A 25,519-nucleotide genomic window follows, 5' to 3' on the forward strand; every position below is an offset into this window, starting at 1 on the left:
CGAGATAAAGGCATTGTAGGGCTTATGTCAAAAGTAAATGTTCTGCATTTATATAGCGCTTTTCAAGTCAATGAAGACCTCCCAAAGCGCTTTACAATGTGGTTCACACTTAACCATTCACACACACACACACACACACACCAATAGCAGCGTCAGCCATGTACCTGCTCATCGGGGGCATTGGGGGTTCGGTGTTTTGCCCAAGGACACTTGGACATATAGCTCGGAGGGGCTGGGAATCGAACTTCTTGATCCCAAGACGAGCGCTTTACCTCCTCAGCTACACAAACCAAAGCATTTTATATGACATGGACCAACAGCAGTCAAGCATCTTGTGAGACATCACTCATAAGAAGACCTTACGTTTGAATTTATAAGTTTAGTGGGGAAAATGCCACAAACAGTCCACATCAAAAGGGGAGAGCATTATAAGGTGGGGACGTTATATCCCAGGGGACCATTTCCGACAGCCTCTCCTGGTTTGCCAAAACCAGGGATGTGACGGGAAAGACCAAGCAGCGACTCCACAGTCCTTGGTTTTAGTAGTACCAACCTGGAACAGAAGCTGCTGGTGTCCTTCTACAAAGCCACAGTGGAGAGCATTCTGGCATACCATATCACCCCGTGGTAGGCTGGGGGCACGGCAGCCGACAGGAAAGACCTACAGAGAGTAATCAACACAGCCCAGGAGTTCATCGACTGCTCTCTGCTCGAGGTAAGATTGCACCTTAAAGCATGACACAGCCTGAGCCCGTCCAATAGATTTGAGGGACCGAGCCCAAAACCAACCAGGAAGTTCTCATGTATTTGTGAGGACTTTGGAGCAGTAGCCCTGTGATGAGCATGCCCTTCAAAGAGAGCAAGCGAGGAATTATTGACATTTTAGGCCCTATCCAACACGGATTTCGGTTGGGCTCGGGCCGGGCTTACCTCTACTCTCTGCCCATCTAGTGGGCAAATATTACACAGTGGAGCTTTAATCCTCATTATTTAACACATTTCAATAATTATCAGTGTTAAGGTTTGCCATTTTATTCATATTTTGGCTACATATGGAACAGATTATACTGAGATTAAATTGGATTTATTATTTAGACCGCAGCACGGCGGCGCAGTGGTTAGCGCATGTGCGACACAGTTCATGCCTTGGGAACCTCCTGCGTGGGTTCAACTCCAGCTCCAGACTTCCTGTGCGGAGTTTGTATGTTCTCCCCGTGCTTGCGTGGGTTTCCTCCGGGCACTCCGGTTTCCTCCCACATTCCAAAAACATGCATTTCAGGTGAATTGGCCGGTCCAAATCGTCCCTAGGTGTGAATGAGCGAATTAGTTGTCTGTCCCCGTTTGCCCTGCGATTTGCTGACAACCAGTTCAGGGTGTCCACTGCCCGGAGATGGCTGGGATGGGCTCCAGCCCCCCCGTGACCCTAATGAGGATAAGCGGTACGGCTAATGAGATGAGATGAGATTTAGATCAATTTGTGGTAGACAATGTCCTCATTTAACAGGACGAAATGACTTTCTGTGTTTGGATGATGTCACCGATACGGCACAGAGAGAGGAATCAAACGAGCAAGCGAGCCGTCTTTAAATGGCGTCTCATGAAGGAGACAATTTTGAGCTGATGCCAATCTGCAGGCGATGTTGGACGAGGACATTTCACTTATTATATACGACTAAGGCGCAATTTTGAAACATAATGTCACGGTGTGTTTGTCTTTTTTTGCTAAGTTGGGCAAACAGAACTCAGTGCCATCTAGTGGTCAAATATGGCACACTGGGCCTTAAAGTATAATAAAGATAACAAATATAAAATTAAAACATGCACTGCACCTTTAAACAGCAGTTTAATAGAAGACAGTCATACATTGCTCTCATTTTTCGCAATAATTTCATTTTTCAACGTAATCGTTGATCTCACTGTTTTCTTCTTTCCTTCACATTGTCACTAGCTTTCCCTGCACCACTACTAGTGGCAAAAAGGCATTTTTTTTCCACAAATGACTCAAAGCATTTCACAAAAGAAGTATTTTTTAGAAAACGCACTGATGAAAATAAGGGAATACACTCATCAAAATTAGAGAACAACATTGACTTTGGAATGGAAATACATTTTGAAGGTTACAACATTCAGCAATTAGATAAAAGTGTACAGGCCTCTGCTGTGAATAACTTTAGCACATTTACGGCCACAGGATGGCACAGGTCTCTCACACTGCTCTGGTGTGATTTTGGCCCATTCTTCTTCCAGCCTCCTCTACAGTTCGGTGATTGTAGAGGGTTTCTTTTGTCACCAAGGATTTTCTGGAAGTTCCCTGTTGGATTGAGATCAGGATCGTTAATTCAATGTTTTCACCTTCGAGGAAATTCTTTACCCGTTTTGCCGTGTTCAGTACTAAACTGGCGAGCAATTCGAGTAGCAGTCTGTAAACGATTAGCCATTAAGATCCTCTGGAGTGACCTGTCCTCTCTTGCATTTATGTTGTGGGCGACTTGAATGAGTTTGTCGTTTTGTAAAGACTCAATATTCTTAAAATCTAAGATTTGGGACAATCATTTTGTCTTTCTTTGGCTGATAGGGTCATACTTTTTCGTTCCCATCCCGACAACCTGCTGCCGAAGGCTTTTAGTCACTTTAAAACAGCCCACCATCTTGCAAAGTCAGTGGAACTGGCAGTTAGCATCTTATGCTAGATGAGTATCATGTGCTGGATTAGCACCATTGAGTGGGAGGCACCTAAAAGTGTTGGATGAATGAATGAATGAAAACTTTATTTCGAACATTATAAAATAAAAGCAGGACACAAACAATGACTCAATAACAAAATAATGTGAACACAACATGTTTGAAAAGGGGTAGTAAGAAGCAGACGCTTACTTTCCCTTCCCCTTCATCTTCCCTATTAATTACATTCTATAGATAGCTCCTCTTTTGTGTATAAATACACACATTGCATAGGACAGATATCAATAATTATAATAATAACAATAGTCACATATTTTATACACTAATCATCGTAGTACCCATCTCTCAGCGTCATAATTCCACTAGTCACCAAACACCACTGCGACACCAATGCTAATAACAACAATAGCAATAATATTAACAGTTATGATATAACAATAGCAACAATAACAACAAAGTTAACCATAGTTGTAAACGCAGTATTTCCAATCTCCCGTATCACTCATACCCTGAATTCTTCATCTCTGTATTCCGCCAGTAATGTTTTTTTGTATTTAAATTTGAACACTTGAATGGTTGGACATTGTTTGATCTTGTCTTGTAAATTGTTCCAAAGTTTGACTCCACACACAGACACACACATATTTTTCCTGGTTGTTCTCACCTTTGGGATTTTGAATTTACTACAGCCCCTTAAGTTATAATTTCCCTCTTTCCAAATGAATATTTTTTGGATGTTTTTGTAAACCTTAAATAGCAGTTGTGAAGTGAAAATTTTTTACTAAATCATCCAGGTTTAAAAATTTGGACTGCAGGAATAAAATATTAGTATGATCCCGATATCAGACCCTGTGTGTGGTTCTAATTGCACATTTTTGGAGGATAAAAAAAGGGCTGTAGTGTTTTCTATATTCGATCAGTGCATTTTGTCAAAATACAGGTTTTTTTGTTGAACTACCTTAACCATTTTATGGAACAAGTGTTGTAGGATAGACACAACAAAATGTCCTTTATTTGTTGAGCAGTGAAGATGGTATTATTTCAAAATGATTTAATTTTTAAAAGTTGTTCTCTGTTTGATATCCGGTGTATCTTCATCGTTTTCATTTGGCAAGTCAGATCATTAAACCTGACAGATGACATTTGGCTCTCAGGCTGTAGTTTGCCAACCCATCCTATGTAAAGTTCTGGTTCAAGCCAACATTTAGTGGCCATTTTGTGAAATTCCTAGTCTTAACTGTGGCCATTTAGGTACAACAAATCATCTCTAGCAGTCAGGGGTGGCCAAAGGAGCAGGAGTGGTAAAAAGTATCGCACGCTCACATCAAGATTACTTACCTGCAGTCTTCTGACGACAGCCATGAGTCACCCTTCCGTCCTCTCCTGCTTTTATTTCCTGTAAGCGATGTCAGCAACCGATAACACAACTCCGCCGTCTGCGGACACACAAACAAACACGCACAAACCTCGATGAGACGCAGAGATTTCCCTGCAAGAACATGCTTGGCTTTATTTATTTTTCCGGTCACGTCAAAAGACGTTTTGTGAACCTTCTCTGCAAACAGGAAAGACAGGGCAAATGTGTAATTTTCCAAAAACCTATAAGACAAGATAAAATGTTGTCCTGGAACACCATTTAACCCGTGTTGAGGAAGAAAGGCTTTAATCCTTAATTGGAGGATAATGTTGCATTTAAAGAACCTTTGGGACAATTAACTCATTCGATGCCAGACGTTTCTCTCAAATGGGAATAGCCGGTGCTGGTGTAGGACATATCAAAATAAATTTCTTTCATTAGAAACAATATATGTTTGTAGCTTTTACCATTGTTTAGTAAACAAGTTGAATATTGCTACGTTTCTTTGAAATACTCGTTTCCAAAAGAATCTCTGAGGAAAAGGTTTTTTTGTGAAAAGATGCATTTAAAGAAGAACTTTCCCTGTGGTGCTTTTTAAAAAAAAAAAAAATGTGTATATATATTTTTTTACATCTGTGATACAGTAACTCCAATAACTAAACAATGCTTTCCCTAAACACAAGGGCACTTTGCTTTCAAAATAACTTTTTTTTCAAAAACATTAATCTTATGAAAGAACAATGTATAAACTTTGTAAGGACCTTTCAGCACCCAAGATTTCCAGTGACGTGATCACACAATTTCGGTCACCATGGCGATCACGTCCCTGTGGACGTGCACGAAATGTCATCCCTCTCTTCCCCGACAAAAACAAAATACTTTGTCATATTTTTCTCTCACCACACTGCTTCATTTCACCTACTAGGGGGGTGGCCTACACACTCTCAATCACTGGATACAGGAAGCAAAACTAGTAAGTGGGGGCCTCCTCAATGTGTGCACAAAAATTTGAGTGATTTTTCATACAGAAATGATTCCTGGCGGCTTGATACTTACAGATGAGCTGGCCCAAACCCTTAATAATAGTTTGTTTTTTTGTTTTTTTTAATAAAATGAAATTACATATTTTTACATTTTGGCACTCAGGGACAATGCTTCTGAAAACACATTAATACGTTATGGGACTGAATGAGTCTTTCTATACTTTGAGGAACATTTCAAACACATTTTCTCAAAGAGACAGTGTGCATTATTTGACGACTAAATGTCGCTGTATGCTGTAGTGTGTAGGTCAGCAACAAGCAGCTTTTTGGTGCTCCCTGGCGCTTTTTCAGAAATCATTGATAATGGAACACTATATTGTTTCTGTAGGAGGTCAAAACTGAAACAAAAAAGACGCGTAAGAGCCGTTTAATGACCCAAAAGGACTTAGTGTCACTTCAAAATAAAATACTAGTCTTGAATCAAAAAATGTTTTGTTGTTCAAATTGGAAAACGCAGTAGATTTCTTCAAATCGGTAGCCTTTGTAAGGGAAGTCTAACGCGTAAAGCGGTACTGTTGGTCGGTATGCAAATACTGACAAGTCAAGTGGGGAAGAAAGACGTCCCAAATTGCTTAAAGGCAGGGTTGGGTAGGGTTACTTTAACTGGATTACTTTCAATTACTTTTGGATTACTCCAATACCAAATATGCTAATAAAAGACAAAAGAAACTAAATAGGAATAAAATTACTAAATTTTGTGCAGGCTTGGGGAGTAACGGAATACATGGAACGGCAAAAATGATGTTGGCAAGCTGTTTGGATTGATTTTCATTTTGTTTCTGTCGCATTTTATGTTAGTTTTGCTCAAAGAGATCAAAGCCAGGAGAGAAAGCTTACCACGTGTTGTGAGTCATAATTTTATTCATATTTAGTTTCTTTTGTCTTTTATTAGCATATTTGGTATTGGAGCGATCCAAAAGTAATTGAAAGTAATCAAGTTAAAGTAACCCTACCCAACCCTGCTTAAAGGTCATAGCAATTCTTGAGCATAAAACGTCCACAAGTGGCGAGTATCGTCATCATTACCTGGTATGGGTGCATTTCAGTCCTTCATACAAAAAAACCTAAAATGATTTATTCGAAAAATGAAAAAACAATGAAATATGGTGGACGACGTCATGCTTTCTCTTCAAGAACCCAAGCGATCAAGTGCATGAAAACGAATTGAAAAGCACGTTACCTTCTGTTTGGCGTGTTCATTCTGGTGCGTAAAGGCGCGCATAGATTTTTTTACGCGTGTCTCTTTATTCACAAACGGGCTCACTCAACCCTAAGAAAAGACACTTTTTACAACACTTGACACTTTCAACCGGCTCTGGCTTTTCTTCTCTGCGAACTTGAATGACACTCGAGTGTGGGGGGCGACGTGTGCGTGACGTCCGTGGGTTGCGCACGCATCTGCCCCGTCCTATAAAAAACGGCTCCGGACGCCGGGACTCGGTTCTTTCTTTCTTTCGCCGTAAAGACCCGGAGCAGTCGGGCGGCACGCCATGGCCAACTCCAGCGCCTTGGTGGCGGGCGCCTTGGAGCTGTCGGTGGGTCCGCCCCCGTCCGAGCCCCCCGGCGCCGCCGCTGACGTCTTGCGCCTGGTGCCCGCCTTCTGGGACTCGCCGCTCAGCCACGGCATCAACGTGTTCGTGGGTCTGGTGCTGTGCTTCACCATGTTGGGTCTGGGCTGCACGGTGGATGTGAGCCAGCTGGGCGAGCAAGTGCGGCGGCCGATCGGGGTCCTGCTGGCCGTCGTGTGCCAGTTTGTCATTATGCCCCTGGTGGCTTTTTTGTTGGCGCTCGCCTTCTCTCTGGACGACGTGGCCGCCATGGCCGTGCTGCTGTGCGGCTGCTGCCCTGGGGGGAACCTTTCCAACATCATGTCGCTGCTGGTGCACGGGGAGATGAACCTTAGGTAGGTGAAAGTGAGAAAGTTGAATGAGCACCCGGGACAGCCCTAAAACATTTCTAGTTTCATCCAACAGAAAAAGTGGTTTTGGCACAAAAAGTCACAATTTATCTGTCCCTCCGTCCATCCATCCATCTGTCCATCTATACATCTACACAACCACCAACCCATCTGTCCACCCATCCACCTGTCCGTCCATCCATCCATTCATCCTTCCTACCCATCCATCCATCTGCTTATCCATCCATCCATCCATCCCTCTATATATCTACACAACCTCTCACCCATTTGATCATCCATCCATCCATCCATCCATCCATCCATCCATCCATCCATCCATCCATCCATCCATCCATCCATCCACCCATTCTTCCATCCACCCATTCTTCCATCTATACATCTACACAACCACCAACCCATCTGTCCACCCATCCACCTGTCAGTCTACCCGTTCATCCATATGTCTGTCCGTCCGTCCATCCATTCATCCTTCCTACCCATCCATCCATCTGTTTATCCATCCATCCATCCTTCCTACCATCCATCCATCCATCAATCCATCTGTCCCTCTATATATCTACACAACCTCCCACCCATTTGATCACCCATCCATCCATCTATCCATCCACCCATCCTTCCATCTATACATCTACACAACCACCAACCCATCTGTCCACCCATCCACCTGTCAGTCCATCCGTTCATCCATTCATCCTTCCTACCCATCCATCCATCTGTTTATCCATCCATCCATCCTTCCTACCATCCATCCATCCATCAATCCATCTGCCCCTCTATATATCTACACAACCTCCCACCCATTTGATCACCCATCCATCCACCCATCCATCCATCCATCCATCCATCCATCCATCCATCCGTCCCTCTATATAGCTACGCAACCTCCCACCCATTTGATCACCCATCCATCCATCCATCCATTCATCCATCCATCCACCCACCCATCCTTCCATCTATACATCTACACAACCACCAACCCATCTGTCCACCCATCCAACTGTCAGTCCATCCGTTCATCCATCTGTCTGTCCGTCCATCCATCCATTGATCGTTCTTACCCATCCATCCATCCATCCATCCATTTATCCACCCATCCATCCTTCCTACCATCCATCCATCCATCTGTCCCTTTAATATCTACACAACCTTCCACCCATTTGATCATCCATCCATCCATCTATCCATCCATCCATCCATCCATCCACACAACCACCTACACATCTGTCCACTCACACACCCATAAGCCCGCCCGTCCATCCATCCAGCCTTCAATCCATCCATCCATACCAAAAAAATACAAGTGATATTACCGTACTTAAAATGATTTGTCTAAAAAAATGTTTTTGGTACTTTTATTATATATTTAAAATGTATTAATAATATTACAATCATGGATTTTATCTTATTAAAGCTAATTAAAATGTTGAAATGCAATCATTATACAATCAATAAGATTAAAAACGTACTGAAATTATGTTACACATGGTTTGTTTTGACTCATTTCACCAGATGTAGTTTTATTGCTATTATCCTACATAAAATTATATTGAAGTGTTAATGACTGACTGGCTGGCCCGAAAATAACTGGGATGGGCACCAGCACTCCTTCGACTCCAGTGAGGATAAGTAGCGCAAATAATGGATGGGATGGATAAATATCTGTCATTTAAGTGTATAAAAATGACAAAAATATAATGATCAGGAAAAAAATGCAATAGCATATTTAAATCAAATGTGAGAAAAAAAAAATCAATCAGGACGTCTTTTATGGCATCAGTCAAAAATACCTCACTAAATGAAAAAACTGCAATGGATACCCAATAGGCAAATTTAAACCAAATAAATATAACGTGAAAAATACAGCTACAACAAAATAGCACAAAATGTTAATAAGATAAGGAAAACCATGGTTCAAGAATAATAAATAAAATATTTAACAAAACAATTGATTTGCAATGTGTCTAATGCGTATTGATGGTGTGATACTGTATCGTGTGTGAGCAATGCCGGAGTCACTAATCAGAAAAAACGGGAGATTTCCCGAAAGACCGGCTCATGTCAAGGTTGAGTTTGTGCTGGCTGGATGAGAGAAATAATTTGAACATATAACTGTCACTTATAACTCGTGCATATATTCTCTAGTCAGCTTTTTGGCAATATTCAGCGCAACCAACATTGTAGCAGATGAGGTGAGTTTTACCATCTGGGGGAATTATCCCCTCACGAATTTTAAGTTGTTTTGGCCCACCACCATTCTCTTTTTCTGTAGAGGTAAAATTAACACAGAAGAGCCAAAATGATATGAGTCAGGTATAATGGACGGCAGAAAGGTGCTAGTTGGAGCCGAAAAAGACTAGAAAACATACCTGTCAACCTGTACGTTTTTGCCGTACAAAGTACGTTTATTATGCATTTTAAGACATGAACGACGTATAAGAAAACTGTACGGAAAAACGCAAATTTGTCAATTATGGGTACTATCCGGTATACACCGACTATGACGAAACGGCAAATCAATCAAGTCAAACGAGTTCGCCGCGGGAGCCTCTATCTCGGTATCATTTTTTTTCCGTTGCAAACGAAGCGAGCGGTTTGATGCTACTGTGCGCATGCATCTGCCGCCTCGGATTTCACGTGGTAGTTTGTGTAGTGAAAGGAAGTCCGTCTCTTTTTAGAGAACCGGCCTTTTCGGCTCAACTTATTAAAGAGAGCCGGCTCTCAAACAGCTCACTTGCTTTGATGCATTATATTAAGAATTATTATGTTGTATAAAGAAGTTAAGAAAAAAAGGAAGTATAAAAGGAGAAAATGAAAAAAGACAGGTTTGTGGTTATCCCTTTAATCGGTGTATTACCAACAATAATTTAATGCAGAAAATGAATTCATAATTTGAATAAGAAAATGTATTATTTTACTTAATTATATTTGCATGTATTTTTTCCTTCCACAGTGAACGTCCAAGCTAATTCATTTTTTAACTTTTTTTATAATAAACCTCATTCACGTCGAGCAACTCAGGATCTCACAACAAAATGTTAATTAAAAATATATATGATATTACGAAACACATGTACAATATAACACGTTAAACTACATAAACACGTTTGGAAAAAAAAATATGGTGTAAGATAATTTTGTATTTTGTAAGGGAAAATACGACATTTTGTAAGGGCATGGAGCCCTGGAGGTTGACAGGTATGAGAAAAGAAAAAGAAATGTGTTAAAAGAAGGACTGTTAGTTATCATTCCTTTCACTCATCTGGCACTTTCTGCCTGTCATCTGTGTGTCCCCGGTGGTGTGTTGTGCTACGTGTTTGCAGAATTTAGCAGTTAGCTATCTTTACCAAGTAGCCCCTCACTCAAATAAGCTCGTCGTAATGGGAATTTTGTCTTTTTCTAGAAGCGGCTCTTTTTGCTTGGCTCACTAAAAAGAGCTGTCTCTTTTGGCTCTTCAGATTGTTTTGGTTGCGTGTATCCATATATTGAAAATTATTATGTAACTTTATTTACAATATTACTTTTGGGGGATGGATAAAAGAAAAAAAGAAGAAAAAAAATAAAGGCAAAAAGTAAGAAAAAGAAGAAACAATAATAAAGGAAGAAGAAAAAAAAAGGCTAAAAGAATCAAAAGAATACAAGGAAAATTAGAAAAAAGGGAAGGAAAAGCAGGAAAAAATAAAAAAGAGGACAAATGCTAAAAAAAAAAGCTTGGAAAAAAAAATAGAAAAAAGAAAAAAAAAGAAATGAAAAAGAAGAAAAAGCAGGTCCTCTCACAAAATAACTTCCTCACAGATGCCTACCATGTTGTTGAGATGGCATACAAGTTCCTGTTAAGCCTTTCTTGTACTCAGGTTGCATGTGAGAGGAGCTTCTGCTTGTGTAAGTGTTTTTGCGTGTCCCATCCACCTACAAGTTTAGTCAATTAGGTAAAGAGCCTTTTTACCAAAATACGTTTTATTTACGAGCACATTTCAACACACTCAAATTGCTCATAAAAAAGTCACAAATGAAAAGAAGATGAACTGAAATTAAAGTGCCGGAACGTGACTAAAACAAGCACTTTTTATATGAAACCGGAGGGCTTTGAGGGTTTTATTTATTTACTTATTTATCTCCTTTAAATCACAATGACAGGAAGGCGGCGGGGAAGATGTTCAAGTTGAGTGTAATGTGATTATGGTCGGCTGGCTTTGCTCTGTATGGAAAATAAATTAGAATCACTTGGGCAATATGTGGACCTATTTACTAGAATTATTACTTTTTTTTTCAAAAATAAAATGAATATGTCACAATATACATACTATATTTTGTTAAATTCAACTTCAAGTAGTTTCTTTTAAAAGGCATGGAAACTGGATTGAGATGTTCACTAACAACAAAATTAAGGATTATACTTCCTGTTTTCTCTTCTTCTTTCTAATTCAACATTGATGCACTAGTACAGGGGTCAGGAACCTTTTTGACTCAAAGAGCCATAAAAGCAAAATATATCAATTTTATTTTGGGAAAGAGCCACACCATATATTATGAGACAAATTTACTAAATTGCTAAACCCGCGCCCCAGACAAAAGCTTAATCTTCAGCACAATTATTTTTGATGATTTGATAAAAATTATGAAAAGAGAATAATGCCAGAGCCCGTGTCCCAAAATCAACAAACATACCACTTTAAACTTGTCTCTTTCTTGCAATTACTCAAGATCGGTTAAACTCATTTTGACCCTTTTTTTCATACATATTGGTTTCAAAACCAGATGTAAGCAGTTATTTTTTAAAAACGTCACAACATTCTGCAAACAGGGAGCCTGATGTGCTTATCTATGGCGCAGACGGCGTAGGGCGAGAGATGGGAGGGAGTGCTTGCACTTTTTGCATAGCTCCACCCATCCCTCCTACTCACCCAATCAAAAAACTTTAAGTTCTCTTCCGGTGTTTTGGCGTATTTACAGTTTGTTCTGTGGATTCATCATAAGGTATCTGAACACTGAAGACAGATAATATAGTGAGGTTTTATAAAACGGATTCTTTAGCGTTGTACAGCCAGAACCAGTTTTTTTTTTTTTTTTTGTGACACCTTGACTGTAAATTGTAGTGAAAAACGTGCCCTATATATTCTGCGAAGTACTGCTCCATTAATATTTTGGTTTGGCTTTGCGTGTATCTGAACAGGATTAGTAGCTTACGTTTTGGACGAGATGGAGAAAATTTGAATGCAATCAAGTTTGTCTCTGAGCCACAGGTACTCATAGAAAGAGCCATATATGGCTCGCGAGCCATAGGTTCCCGACCCCTGCACTAGTAGATAAATACCAAGTGGCCAGGAGTGGTATTACACCCCAAAATGAAATAAAATAAAAAAATTAACTCCAATAAGACAAATAAAAACTTCCAATAGAATAAATGAAAGCTTTGTTTTGGGGGAAAAGTGGGTTGCACAATACATCTTTTAATTGTAATATTGAGCTAACAACTGTTGGAGTGTTTGAATCAGGAGTCTAAAACATGCGGCCCATGGGCCGATTCCGGCCCATGGGATGATATTTTGAGGCTCCGGCGTTAGCATGTAATTGCAGCCCATCCGAATGATTGATTAAGTTATTACAGATGTATTTCTTATTTTCACATTACTTCTTTTTTTTTTTCAAGATGCTATTTTGAGTATGGAATATTGAAATTATATTTGAAACCGGTAGGATGTTTTTGTCAGAGCTTTTCTTGTGGAAAATGCAATGATACAATTTGACCCCCATTAATTTTCTGTGTATTTCTAATCAGTGCGTCCTTGACTTTTATTTTAACAATGGGATGGGTTTACTAAATGTTCTCTGGTTGATTAATGGTAGTCAGCAAACACAGCTACAATGGGTGCTATTTTTAATTTTTTTAATTTTCTGTATTCTCCGAATCGGTACGTCCCTGACTTTTATTTTAACAGGATGGGTTTACTTCATGTTCTCTGGTTAATTAATGGTACTCAACAAATACAGCTACATTGGTTACATTGCAAGTGGCACCTGGCCTTGGCGACATCCAGAGGACATATTTAAAACTGCAAGTGTGATGCAATTCAGTTCATTTTTCACTTGTGCTTCTCTCAGCATTGTCTCATGGGCAACATAGAACGATTTGTATTTTACAATCCAAATATTCTATATTAGCCTCTTCTTTCTTTATATATCTATTTTATTTCTTCCCGATTAAATGGGTGTTGACCAGTGTTCCCTCTACGCTGCGGGCGTGCGCAATTGTGCACTGCTGGCACATTCTCAGCGCACAAGAAAATCTAGCCAGCGCACTAAAATGAGGGCTCAAAATTACTAATTAAGAAGCGACTTAAGTCAAAGTTACAGTGCATGAAGGTGAAAATACAAAAAAAAAAATATTCCCCTGACGTTGTGTCCTAAATGCAGTATTTTGAAGTCGATTTGAAGTAGAACGAAGTTGAGTAAAGTTATTAGAGTTTTTCGAGAACCGGCTTCTTTGGCTCGGCTCACTAAAAGGAACCGGCTCTTTCGGGTCCTAAACGGCTCTTCAGGTTGTTTTTGCTTCTTTAATCCCAACATGACCAAATATTATTTAAAATTATGCACAAAATGACTTAAAGGAAGAGGGGAATAGAACAAAAAAGAAAAAAATACCAAAATGAAAAAGTAGTGAAAAGCTGAGAAAAAAGAAACAAAAAGAGAAAAAAAGAAGGAAAAATTAAAAAGTAAATAGAGAACTAAAAGAAAAAAGTAACAGCTCGGAAAAAATAAACACAATGATATTTTTTTTAAAAGGAATTTTGAAAAAAGTTGAAAAAAAACACGGAAAAAAGGAGAAAAAGTTTGTGTTGCATTCAAATAATTTCCAATTATATCAAGTGAATCTTGTTGCCAACATTGTACTTCCATTAAAAAATGTGATGAAGTACAGTTCTGTATCTTACAAACGACTAAATAAGCCCCCCAAAATGTTAATATTATGCGACAAACTATATCAGGAAATAAAAAGAAATGGACATCTTGTGAAAGAATTGTAAGAACAAACGACGTATGTAGGCCGTACAACCTTTGCAATAGTACATGAGTCAATTCATTCAAAAGAGAAAAATCATTTTGCATTGCCGGAAACTCAGCAAAATGTAACTTGATGTCAAGTTTTGGACATGTTTGATAATTAATTATCTTGCCACACTTGGGATTATGGTTGCTCACTGTTGTTTCAAGCGTTGCTCACCGACTTTGTGTGAACGCTCAGACCCGTGGAAAATTACAGGGAACATTGGTGTTGACTCTTCTGTTTTTTAACAATGTTGTTCCTGGTTTCTTGCCCTTCCCTCCCTGTCCCCTCCGACAGCATCATCATGACCATCTCGTCGACGTTGCTAGCGCTGGTGCTAATGCCGTTGTGCCTGTGGATCTACAGTCGGGCTTGGATCAACACGCCGGTAGTCAACCTCATGCCCTTCGGTGCTATCATCCTGACCTTGTGCAGCACGCTCATCCCCATCGGACTCGGCGTGGCGCTACGCTATCGCTACACGCGCGTGGCTGACAACGTCCTGAAGGTAAGAGCGCCGCACAAATCTGCGTTTTTGCGAAAACTATAGGTGAACTTTGGGTAGAGGGACGATTACCAATGAACAGTGTTAGGCGCGTTACCGAAAAAGTAATTAGTTACGGTTCATTATGTAACCCACCTGTAAAAAGTCAAGGCAAGTCAAGTCATGTTTATTTGTATAGCCCTTAATCATAAGGAGTCTCAATGAGCTGCACAGACCATGACAGATTATTATTACACCATCCCCTGATCTAAAACCGACATGAGGGCAAGGAAAAACTCAAAAACCTCTGCATGAGGAAAATGAAGAAACCTTGAGAAGGGACTGCACATGAGGTAATCCCTCTTCCAAGATGACCAGACTGCAATGGATGTTGCATAAATCAAAATACAATATCAAATCATTTTGAAGGTACGCCCATTTGAGTTACGGCCTTCCATCAACCTTTTTCTGATCAATAACCTGAAAAAAATCATGTTTCCTTTGCTTTTTTTGGTGTGATGTCATTCAAACGGTTTTTACAGTTAAAGTTCATTTTAAAGTTTGATTTTAACAAAGGATTTTTGTATACGTGTGAAAAAAACAATTAGATCGAACTGAAAGACATTTTCAGCACATATTCATTTAAATGCACATCAAGAGAACTTTAATTTTGTTTCTAAAATCGGAAATATTGAACATTTATCGCCGTTTTTGATTACCGTATTTTCCGCACTATAAGGCGCACCTAAAAGCCTTTATTTTTTTCAATAACTGACCATGCGCCTTATAATACAGTGCGTCTTATATATGGATCAATACTAAGTCGCAAAGTCTTGCAACTAAGGCAAGCAGCCGCCGACTAGATTTTCCCCCGAAGGCGAAGTCGTCCGCGGTGTATGCTGGGATACATATGCCGGCGTTTCATTTCCCAGCCAATGTGTCAATCATCATTTGAATCGATCACTATTGGCTAAAATTATTCGGAGGTAAAGGAGGCGGATCCTTTTTATCATTTACAGGCTCGCATAGGCTAAAGGGGCAAAACAAAGCCTGCAATTGGCCGAAAAAGATGAATGTGAATAGCATGTTTGGTTGTCTACGGCATAGATAAAACATGTTTTACTATTCTGTATTTGTAAATATTTTACTCTCCTGGATTTACTACACTCACGGATATAAGAGGACCATGGTTGTACATTATTATTGAACGCAACGACTTCGGTGAGCTACTCCGGCTATATATTTTCCCAGTATCTTGTTTCAGAGTGATATCGATGTTTCTGTGATGGGTCTTTTTTAAATTAAACTCAATTCCAAGTGTTTATTGTCATATGCACAGTAAAGTTGCGAGCGAAAAAGAAAATAAAAACGAGGGAATGGTTGGCATTTCTTGAATCCCAAGACTTTAACCTTCCGAATGATATTTGGAACGATGCATTTGAGTGACATCGTACGGACACCGCATCCGCACGTGTCTACAACATGTATTTGCTTCTTTGCAAGCTTTGGGAATGTTAAGGGGGTAATAAGTTGGACTGAACTATCTGACTGTTTTGTCGATGTTCCCATTGTAGCGCCTTATAATCCGGTGCGCCTTATGTATGGAAGATATAGGACCAAAATCTATGTTTTGGGGGTGCGCCCTATAACCCGGTGCGCCCTATAGTGCGCAAAATACGGTATTTATGTGGATTATGAAACTCGGGCAAAGTTTTCTAATGTCACATCTTTCAAAATGTCGTAACATATAATTTTTCTCATGATTTTCCTCACTTTTTTCTTCAGTTTTTCTCACATTTCTCACAGGTCAAGGGTCTCAGGGGGGCCTATTGTGGCGCACACGATGATAGCTAATGGCCCCCGCATTAATACGAAAGTTTGAATGGTGTGTTATTTAGCGCCTCTTAATGGTAAAAATGATTCATTGAAAATACAATATTAATTGTTAGAATATGCAAAAATACCCCCAATTTTTGTTTATTCAATTTGACACGATATTCTGTAAATATTTTGTGTGTTGATGTAAATGTTCAAAGGTTTTTACTAGTACTATTTTTCAATTTCGTGGTTTGGTTATTTGTTTCTCCAAGCTCCTTGAAGAACCTAGAGGGGTACTTACCCTGAAGTGGGTTATTGTCACAGACCACAAACAGACAAAGAACCCAGTAGCGTTCGTTTACTCAGTTTTATTGATAAGAGGGAGAGTAGGCTTGCTTCCACTATCCGATGGTTGACGGACAAGGGTAGCAGGTGGCTGGAGACGCGGTAGTGGCACTTCCGGGTCGAGCGAGGACAATCGTAGATTTGCAGGAATACTAGTCGTTAGCCGGGACGGGAGAGCAAGGGCGGTATCGAGTTCGGAAACGAGGTCGGCAACAGGTGTCAGGCAGGTAGCGGGGCGAAACAGGTCGGATGCCGGGTTGGCAGAACAGGGCAGAATCGGGTCCAGAAACAGGTCGGCAATGGGTATCAGGCAGAGGAAAACAGGGCAGGATAAAATGTCTGAAAGTGTGAGCTTGCCTAGCTAGGAGCATCGGTTCGCAACGATCTGACGGTGTCCTCTTGAAAGCCGGGGGTTTAAAAAGAGTCTCTTAGCCTATCAGCTCTCAGGGCTTTTGGCGCCAATTGGCAGTCACAGGTCATCATGACAGTTACACTTCATTTAAAAAGCAATTCAGTTACTCCCCAGATTACTCACACCTAAAAGTAACGAGCTACTCTAAAAGTAACTATTTAGTTATCAGTGTTGGGCACGTTACTTAAAAAGAGTAATTCGTTAGTTACTCATTACTTCTTCCAGAAAGTAACTAAGTTAGTAACTCAATACTTTATAGTAAAAGTAACTAGTTACCAGGGAAAGTACCTGTTTGCGTTACTTTAAAAATAAGTTGTATGTCAAAGAATTTGAAATTCCAAGTCAGTTGAATAGAGAAGAAAAGACAGGTAGTTGTGTCATAGAACCTTGTCATAGTTATTGCTCCTCCCAGCAACATATTTACCTGACTCTTGAAGTGCAACAAATATAAACAGTAAACAATATAATAGAATAACAATCAGCAGTAAACAATATAAAGTAGTTTAATACATCAAATGAAAAAAAAAGAAACTAAAGAAAACATACAATAACCAAAGGGAAACCCTACATTTTTATACAAACACATTAACACTAAAAAAACAGGAAATAAAATTGAAACATTTATAAATCTACAGAACAAAAATACAAGAATTTGAACCTTATATATGCCCAACAAATAGTTAATACTGTATTCGTAATTACTATCGAACTATATGGTGGTCGCTATTTTGAATGGTGACATGATCCCCAAAAAACGTGACAGCTAAAAGCCTGCAAGGGTCAAACTTACTTTGAGATGATGTTCTTACCAACTTAGAGTATGCTACTTACAACCATAGATCTAAAAATAAAAACACAGAAAGCGAAATTGCAGTTCAATGAATGATCTTTATTGCCATTACACAAAAGTACAATGAAAATGGAGGGCTTTTCCTTTCAGAGTAAGAAAGCGATTTAGAGAGTGGCTGGCTAGCCGCATGCTAGCATCGGTCAACCACGACTTCAGGAGTCTCTGCGAAAACTAAAATATAATAATTATGAATGTAGCGGTTTCCCACAAGCTCTAAGTCAAGGGTCTCAGGGGGGGGCAATTGTGGCACACAAAATGATAGTTTATGGCCTCTGCATTAATATGAAAGTTTGAATGGTGTGTTATTTAGCGCCTCTTAATGGTAAAAATGATTCATTAAAAATACAATATTAATTGTTAAAATAAGCAAAAATACTGAACTATATGATATAAACATGCATTATAAAAAAACTTGTAGGTCAAGAAAGTTGTATTTATTCCCATATTTTTTTCATCTTGTCAAGTCACGTGTTTGTAATTAATTAATCACTTCTTCCCAACATGGCGGGCACTTTGAGCCTCCGTAGTTTGTATTCCTTCTTGTTCTTTTTAGCACTGGTCTAGTGGTCAAATAATAGACACTGTCCCTTTCATGTCCCCTTTTAGCTGTTTTTTTCATGATAATTTTTAAAGTTTCTTTTTATCGGTTGCAAGGTGTAGCAAATTTTACATTTGAGAACAGTGGAATGGTTTTAGCAGATATCGACGCTTGAAAAAGGTCGGAGACCCCTGTTTTAGAATGTTGCGTTAGCTCCTCTTTCGTGGGTTTCGGCTGAAGATCTTAAAACAGCGACAATTTTACCTTGCAGCTTAAAAAAAAACCTCCAATTCGATGCAAACATGTAACCTAATTTTAGGGTTGGGTAGGGTTACTTTAACTGGATTACTTTCAATTACTTTTGGATTACTCCAATTCCAAATATGCTAATAAAAGACAAAAGAAACTAAACATGAATAAAATGACTAAATTTTGTGCAGGCTTGGGGAGTACCGGAATACATGGAACGTCAAAAATGATGTTGGCAAGCTGTTTGGATTTATTTTCCCTTTGTTTCTGTCGCATTTTATGTTAGTTTTGCCGGAGATCAAAGAGATCAAAGCCAGGAGAGAAAGCTTACCACGTGTTGTGAGTCATCATTTTATTCATATTTAGCATATTTGGTATTGGAGTAATCCAAAAGTAATTGAAAGTAATCAAGTTAAAGTAACCCTACCCAACCCTGTATATATAATGGTTAAATTTATTCAGTGTTAAAGTTCATTCACATTTAACTACAAAATGTTTTCTTTTCTTTTTCAAAATTGCAGAATTTTCACATGTATATTATTTATAGATAGATAGATAGATAGATACTTTGTTCATCCCCGAAGGGAAATTCACATTTCCAGCAGCATCCCTGAGCTGAGAACAATCGAGAACAATATTTATAGTATTACTACAATTAGTATGTAGCGTGTTAATGTCCTGAGCAGATGCTGAGTAAGGCACACAATTATTTTGCCGACATTGGCTGTGCTGTGGGAGAGGGAGACTGAATCCATCGCGTGGATCCTCCACAAAGAAAAAGACACAAAGAACAATAACGGGTAGATGATTAAAAAACTTAGCCAGATAGAAGCCCGGCTTGGCACGAATCCAAACATAAGGGTTGACATCTTAGGGCCTGGGCTTAAGATCTTACCTCTATAGTATGTTACAACGTAAACAGAGGAGAAACAGTTAGCAATTAGACGCCGTTGACATTCATGGTCTGCTTTTATTAACTAGCGAAGTAACGCACCATGTTGTAACGATCGTTGAATTACAAAATTCCATTAATAACGAGTTACAGTGGAACCTCGGTTCTCGACCATAAATCGTTCCAGAACCCTGTTCGAAAACCGATTTGTTCGATCACAGAAATAATTTTTCCCATTTAAAATAATGTAAATCATTTTAATCCGTTCCAACACCCTGAATGTTTACCTCGAATGTTTAACGTAAACATAAAGCTAACCCAGGATAATCGTACGTCCGCGTTATCGTAATCTTCCGTACGAAAGATTACGCTAACACGAACGTGTAAAAATAAAAAAATCAGGTCGTTTACAAGTCATTTAGCACCCGGGTCTCCACAACAAGTGGTGAGCGCTTCATTGGAAAGGGGGCTGTGTTACAACACCCTGAATGTTTAACTTAAATGTTTAACGTAAACATGAAGCTAACCCAGGCTAATCGCACGTTCGCGTTATCGTAATCTTTCGTACGAAAGATTACGCTAACATGAACGTGTAAAAATAAAAATAGGATAAAGAAAAGAATTATGAATAGGATTTCTTACCTTTGTGGTGGTCAGCAGAAGGCGCAGGTGGACGGTGGGGAGAGGATCAGACACTCGCACACCTCCTTCATATTTTGCTGTTATTTCTTTCTTAAATGCAATAGTTGTACGCACTACTTTTCTTTTTTCACTCGTAGCAACTTTGCTGCTTGCACTGACTTTCTTCTGAGGCATAATTAGGGGCTAAAACACTTTGTACACCTATATTAAAAGCGAAAGCAAAACGAAGCACGTCCGCACGCGATAACAGTTGGTCAGGAAAAGAGCGATCTACACCCGTACGCCGCTCGGCATCGCACCCTAGCGTACGCACTCACGCATTACCAGCGTTCCAACTCCGATTTTTTGACCCAAGAGCGAAGCAAGAATTTCTCGAAATTTTTGGTCGGACTCCAATTTGTTCGAACTGAGAGGCGTTCGGAAACCGAGGTTCCACTGTACTGTACTTGTTGCCAAGGAAGGTTAAAATACGTTCTAGGAATGCATTCCTTTATAATGTTTTGGTCCCAACACTGGTTATAGCTAGCATGACTGTATACCAGTGGTGTCAAACATGCATCCCGAGGGCCAGATCAGACATGCCAAGGGTTATAATCTGTCCTGCGGGAATACGCGAATGGAAAGAGAAAAATGACTTGCAGTTTCAATTATAGCCCCTGGATGTTGCCAAAGCCAGGCCCCTCTCACATGCAACTGGAGCTGTATTTCTTTCTCTCGCTCTCTTTATTGTTCTCCCTCTTTCCTCTCTTTCTGCCTTTTGTTTCGCTCTTTTTTTGCTTTCTTTCTGTCTCAATATTTCTTCTATATCTGTCTGTTTATGTCACGAAACGGGCCGGGGAGCAGGAAGTCGGAACTCATTTGCGTAGACGATCTGTCACTTTAATTGAGAAAGTAAAGTTGTCCAACACACAAACGGACCAAAAACAAAACAAAGCAGGTTCAAAAGCAGGCAAAATTACAATCTAGGCATTACTCAGATCAAACAGGCATGAACAGGTTTTCAACAAGGTTAAGCAATGATCTGGCAACTGCAAGTACTCCAAGAGCAATCAGTCCAATGCGTCTCAGCCGGTGTCAACAAGCGGGGCCAGCTGGGCGCCGTGACAACCGTGCAGGACATGACAGTTTAGTCTCTTTCTCTTCCCCTCTGTCTCCTTATTCCTTCTTTCTTTCTTTCTCCTTTTCTCTGTTTCTTTTATTTTTCTTTCTCTTCCTATCCGTGTCTCTATTTCTTCTTTCTTTCTTCCTTGCTCTTTCTGTCGGTTTCCTCTCTCTTTCTCTCTTTTTTCTCGCTCTCCCTCTCTTTCTCTTTAATGTACTAGTTCGGCCCCACCGAGAGTTTTTTTTTCTACGACGCGAACCCCAAACTCAAATGATATGCCGCATACCAAATGTCATCAGCGTTGCTAACGGAGCCTCGTTGTCCCCCTCAGGCGTCTCTGTGGTCCCTGCTAATCACCCTCCTGCTGCTCTTCATCCTGACGGCGGCCATGCTGGGCCCCGAGCTGCTGTCGGCCATCCCTCCTTCGGTTTACGCGGTGGCCCTGCTGATGCCAATGTGCGGCTATGCGGCCGGCTACGGCCTGGCCACGCTTTTCCACCTTCCGCCCAACAGCCGGCGCGCCGTCTCGCTGGAGACGGGTTGCCAGAACGTGCAACTGTGCACCGCCATCCTCAAGCTGGCCTTTCCGCCACAGCTCATGGGCGGCATGTACATGTTCCCGCTGCTCTACGCGCTCTTCCAGGCGGCCGAGGCGGGCGTCTTCATCCTGGCGTATCGCGCCTACCGCAAGCGAGTGCTGGGCAAGGAAGAGCCGCCGGCCCGACGGGACGGCCAAGACACGGACATCACATACCAGAGGTTCCAAGACGAAGACGGCGATTTTGACGCCTCGTACGGGGCGGTGACGGTCAGCGACCCCAATAGCATCATGCTGGATCCCTGCCCACCCGACCCCACTCCGGTGTGATGAACACTAAGCTAATGCTAGAGGCTAAAAATGGGCTGATGCATGGGAGGCCTCAATCATCCCTGTAATTCCATTTTCAATCGACAAAGCATGTCCCCACGCCCCAAAAAACTCGACTCGAAGAATTTAGATAGAGATCTAATTGACAGTGAAATTATCTGGGCAACTCAAGTAGGGGCGGCCATACTGGTTGGGTAAAAACTAGAGGTCGCACCGATATTTGGGAATCTGACGGTTATCGGTATCAGCGTTTTTTTTCATTCGACTGCCGGATTATCTAGGCTCTTTCATGCAGCCGAGCTTTCTCTCCGTCGCCCCTACTACACCCCCCCCACCTTGGAAGCTACCAACCCCGCGCCTGCTGAATGCATAGGCGACCGGGCGGAGCTACTGAAGCAAAAGCTTTGCAGACTCTAAACGTTGCGCATTCCCCCGACATGTCCCGAAGTGTCCGACATGTCTGAGTGTGAATCAAGCCACTGATAATATTGATATTTTAAAACAGCTGCAGTAGATCAGTGATTGAGAGATAGCGTAAAGAGTGTAGTTAACTTTAAGGAAGCAGGTTCAGGTGGAGACTGATACATTAGCTTTTATCATGACATCATTTCGTCAATCTGGCTCTAGAACAGGAGTGCCCAAGCTTATCAATTCACAAACTCTGTTGAAGCTTTTGCACATTTCGTTTTAAGTTAATTTAGGTCATGTACGTTGCATTGACATTTTAATTTATTTATTGTAAATAAGAAAAAAGCTTGTATGTACTTTTATACACATTGCTGCTAAGCCCAATTTTATTTTCTGCACTGTTAGTTTTTGGTTTAAGTAAACTATTAGTCATGTTAATGTAGGCACAGAAAGTAAGGTGGAGGAGTGATCTTAACCTCCCCAAAACGACACGCTACATTAGTTGAGTTGGAATTTAAATGTATTTACCTTGAAAAGTTTCAGGGAGCTATTTAAATTCTTATGTACCTTTATACGAGTTGCTGCTAAGCCTCATTTTATTTCCTGCACTGTTAGTTTTTGGTTTAGGTAAAACATTAGTCATGCTACTTATGTTGAAATTCTTATTTAATTACTGTAAAAGGTTTGAAAGAGCTATTAAAGTTTATTTGAATTCGTAACGAATATTCTTATGTTCTTTATATATTATTAAAAAATTCTTACGCCAATTTTAAAGTTTCTACTGTAACTGAATATTGGGGTCACATATCGGTTATCGGCCTCCTCTTAACACTGATAATCGGTTTTGGTCGATCCCTGGTGTAAACCTTTTTGTTTACCCTTAGATTATTATGATTGACATTGGAAATATGGCGATCAAAACTAAGTCAAGAAACAAATGTTCACTGATATGCGAACACGAGAGAAGAAGCATGTGGTGTAGGGATTTAGGGTTCAAATCATGTGATCTTTGGGACTCGTTTCAGCTTGCAAACAGCGCACTATCATCGTCAAGGCGTTTTAGCGTGCCCAGGCTATCTCCGGTGTGACAAACGCTAAGCTAATGCCAGAAACAAAAGTTGGTTTAATGCATGGGAGTTTTCACTCGTTTGTGTCATTCCATTTTCAATCGGCAAAGTGTGTGTCCCCTCCAGTGTTCCCTCTAAGCTGCGCGCCTGCGCAATTGCGCACTGCTCGCACATTCTCAGCGCACACGAAAATCTAGCCAGCGCACAAAAAATGAGGGCTCAAAATTACTTATTAAGAAGCGACTTAAGTCAAAGTTACAGTGCACGAAGGTAAAAATACACGGGTTCCCCTGACATTGTGTCCTAAATGCGGTATTTTGAAGTCGAACGAAGTTGAGTAAAGTTAGTAGAGTATGTCGAGAACCGGCTTCTTCGGCTCGGCTCACTAAAAGGAACCGGCTCTTTCGGGTCCTACACGGCTCTTCAGGTCGTTTTTGCTTCTTTAATCCCAACATGACCAAATATTAAGTAGGATTATGCACAAAATTACTTAAAGGAAGGGGGGAATAGAACAAAAAAGAAAAAAATACCAAAATGAAAAAGTAGTTAAAAGCTGAGAAAAAAAAGAAACAAAAGGAAGAGAACAAAAAGAAGGAAAAATTTAGAAAGAAAAAGCCAGAAAAAAAGAAAAGAAAGAAATGTAGGAAAAAAGTAAATAGAGAACAAAAAGAAAAAAGTAACAGCTTGGAAAAAATAAACACAATGAGATTTTTTAAAAAGAATTTCAATAAAAAAGTAGAAAAAAAAACACAGAAAAAAGAATAAAAAGTTTGTGTTGCTTTCAAATAATTTCCAATTATATCAAATTAATCTTGTTGCCAACACTGTACTTCCACTAAAAAAATTTGATTAAGTACAGTTCTGTATCTTACAATCGACTAAATAAGCCCCCAAAAATGTTAATATTATGCGACAAAATATATCAGGAAAAAAAAAGAAATGGATATCTTGTGAAAGAATTGTAAGAACAAACGACATTTGTAGGTCGTACAACCTTTGCAATAGTACATGAGTCAATTCATTCAAAAGAGAAAAATAATTTTGCATTGTCGGAAACTCAGCAAAATGTAACTTGATGTCAAGTTTTGGACATGTTTGATGATGAATTATCTTGCCACACTTGGGATTATGGTGGCTCACTGTTGTTTCAAGCGTTGCTCACCGACTTTGTGTGAACGCTCAGACCCGTAAGGAAAATTACAGGGAACATTGCATAGGACGATTTGTGTTAACTTTTCAATGTGGTGTCTTTGAAAATACAAAACGCATGAAGATGTACATAATATGTACCTGCATGCCACGAAGACTAACAGAAAACAGAAATTCGGTTGCCGATTGGAAATTGAAGGAATGGATCGATACTAAATGTTTATCATTTCAACAAAGTAATCATGCGTAAAAACACATCAGTCTGTGAATGTAACAATCAAGCCATCTTGTGTGTATATGATAAGAAATATATGAAGGAAATTAAACACCTACAGACTTCTGTCTCTTTTTTTGGCTCAATAATTTATTTAATGACCTCCGGGGTATATCATTTTTTTGAATATTGTCTCCGTCTCAAAAATTGATTTTGGATGAAAAAAAATCCCATTATTCCCCCAAATTAAATTTTACATTTTTCCATTTCATTAGATATTGACAGAATTTCTTTTTAGATAAGTCTACAATAACCACTCAGGAATGATTTAGGTGATTAACTAACAAATACGGATTTCAGAGAGATTTTTTTTTTGCAAGACAACAAAAATATTTTAAGACACTATTACATTTTATTCATTTTTTTGGGTCAAAATTAA

The 25,519-nt window shown here is 39.8% G+C and overlaps 1 protein-coding gene and 1 long non-coding RNA gene across 2 annotated transcripts; one reads left to right on the forward strand and one right to left on the reverse strand.

Annotated features, from left to right (window-relative positions):
* Positions 1 to 316: 316 nt before the first annotated feature.
* On the reverse strand, positions 317 to 6,566 carry LOC148355527 (uncharacterized). Its single transcript, XR_015852277.1, has 3 exons — positions 6,263 to 6,566; positions 4,021 to 4,118; positions 317 to 661 (listed from the first exon to the last, which is right to left on the reverse strand). It is a non-coding gene; the product is annotated as an uncharacterized LOC148355527 (long non-coding RNA).
* Positions 6,547 to 25,207, forward strand: slc10a4 (solute carrier family 10 member 4). The gene is made up of 3 exons (XM_088350293.1): positions 6,547 to 6,985; positions 14,340 to 14,550; positions 21,706 to 25,207. Exons 1-3 carry the CDS (start codon positions 6,573 to 6,575, stop codon positions 22,240 to 22,242), a joined length of 1,161 nt encoding a protein of 386 aa, XP_088206419.1. The 5' UTR covers positions 6,547 to 6,572; the 3' UTR covers positions 22,243 to 25,207.
* The last annotated feature ends 312 nt before the right edge of the window (positions 25,208 to 25,519 follow it).

Source organism: Urocampus carinirostris, chromosome 12, assembly GCF_059441175.1.
Source record: "Urocampus carinirostris isolate Australia breed hairy pipefish chromosome 12, RoL_Ucar_1.0, whole genome shotgun sequence".
NCBI classification, from domain to species: domain Eukaryota; kingdom Metazoa; phylum Chordata; class Actinopteri; order Syngnathiformes; family Syngnathidae; genus Urocampus; species Urocampus carinirostris.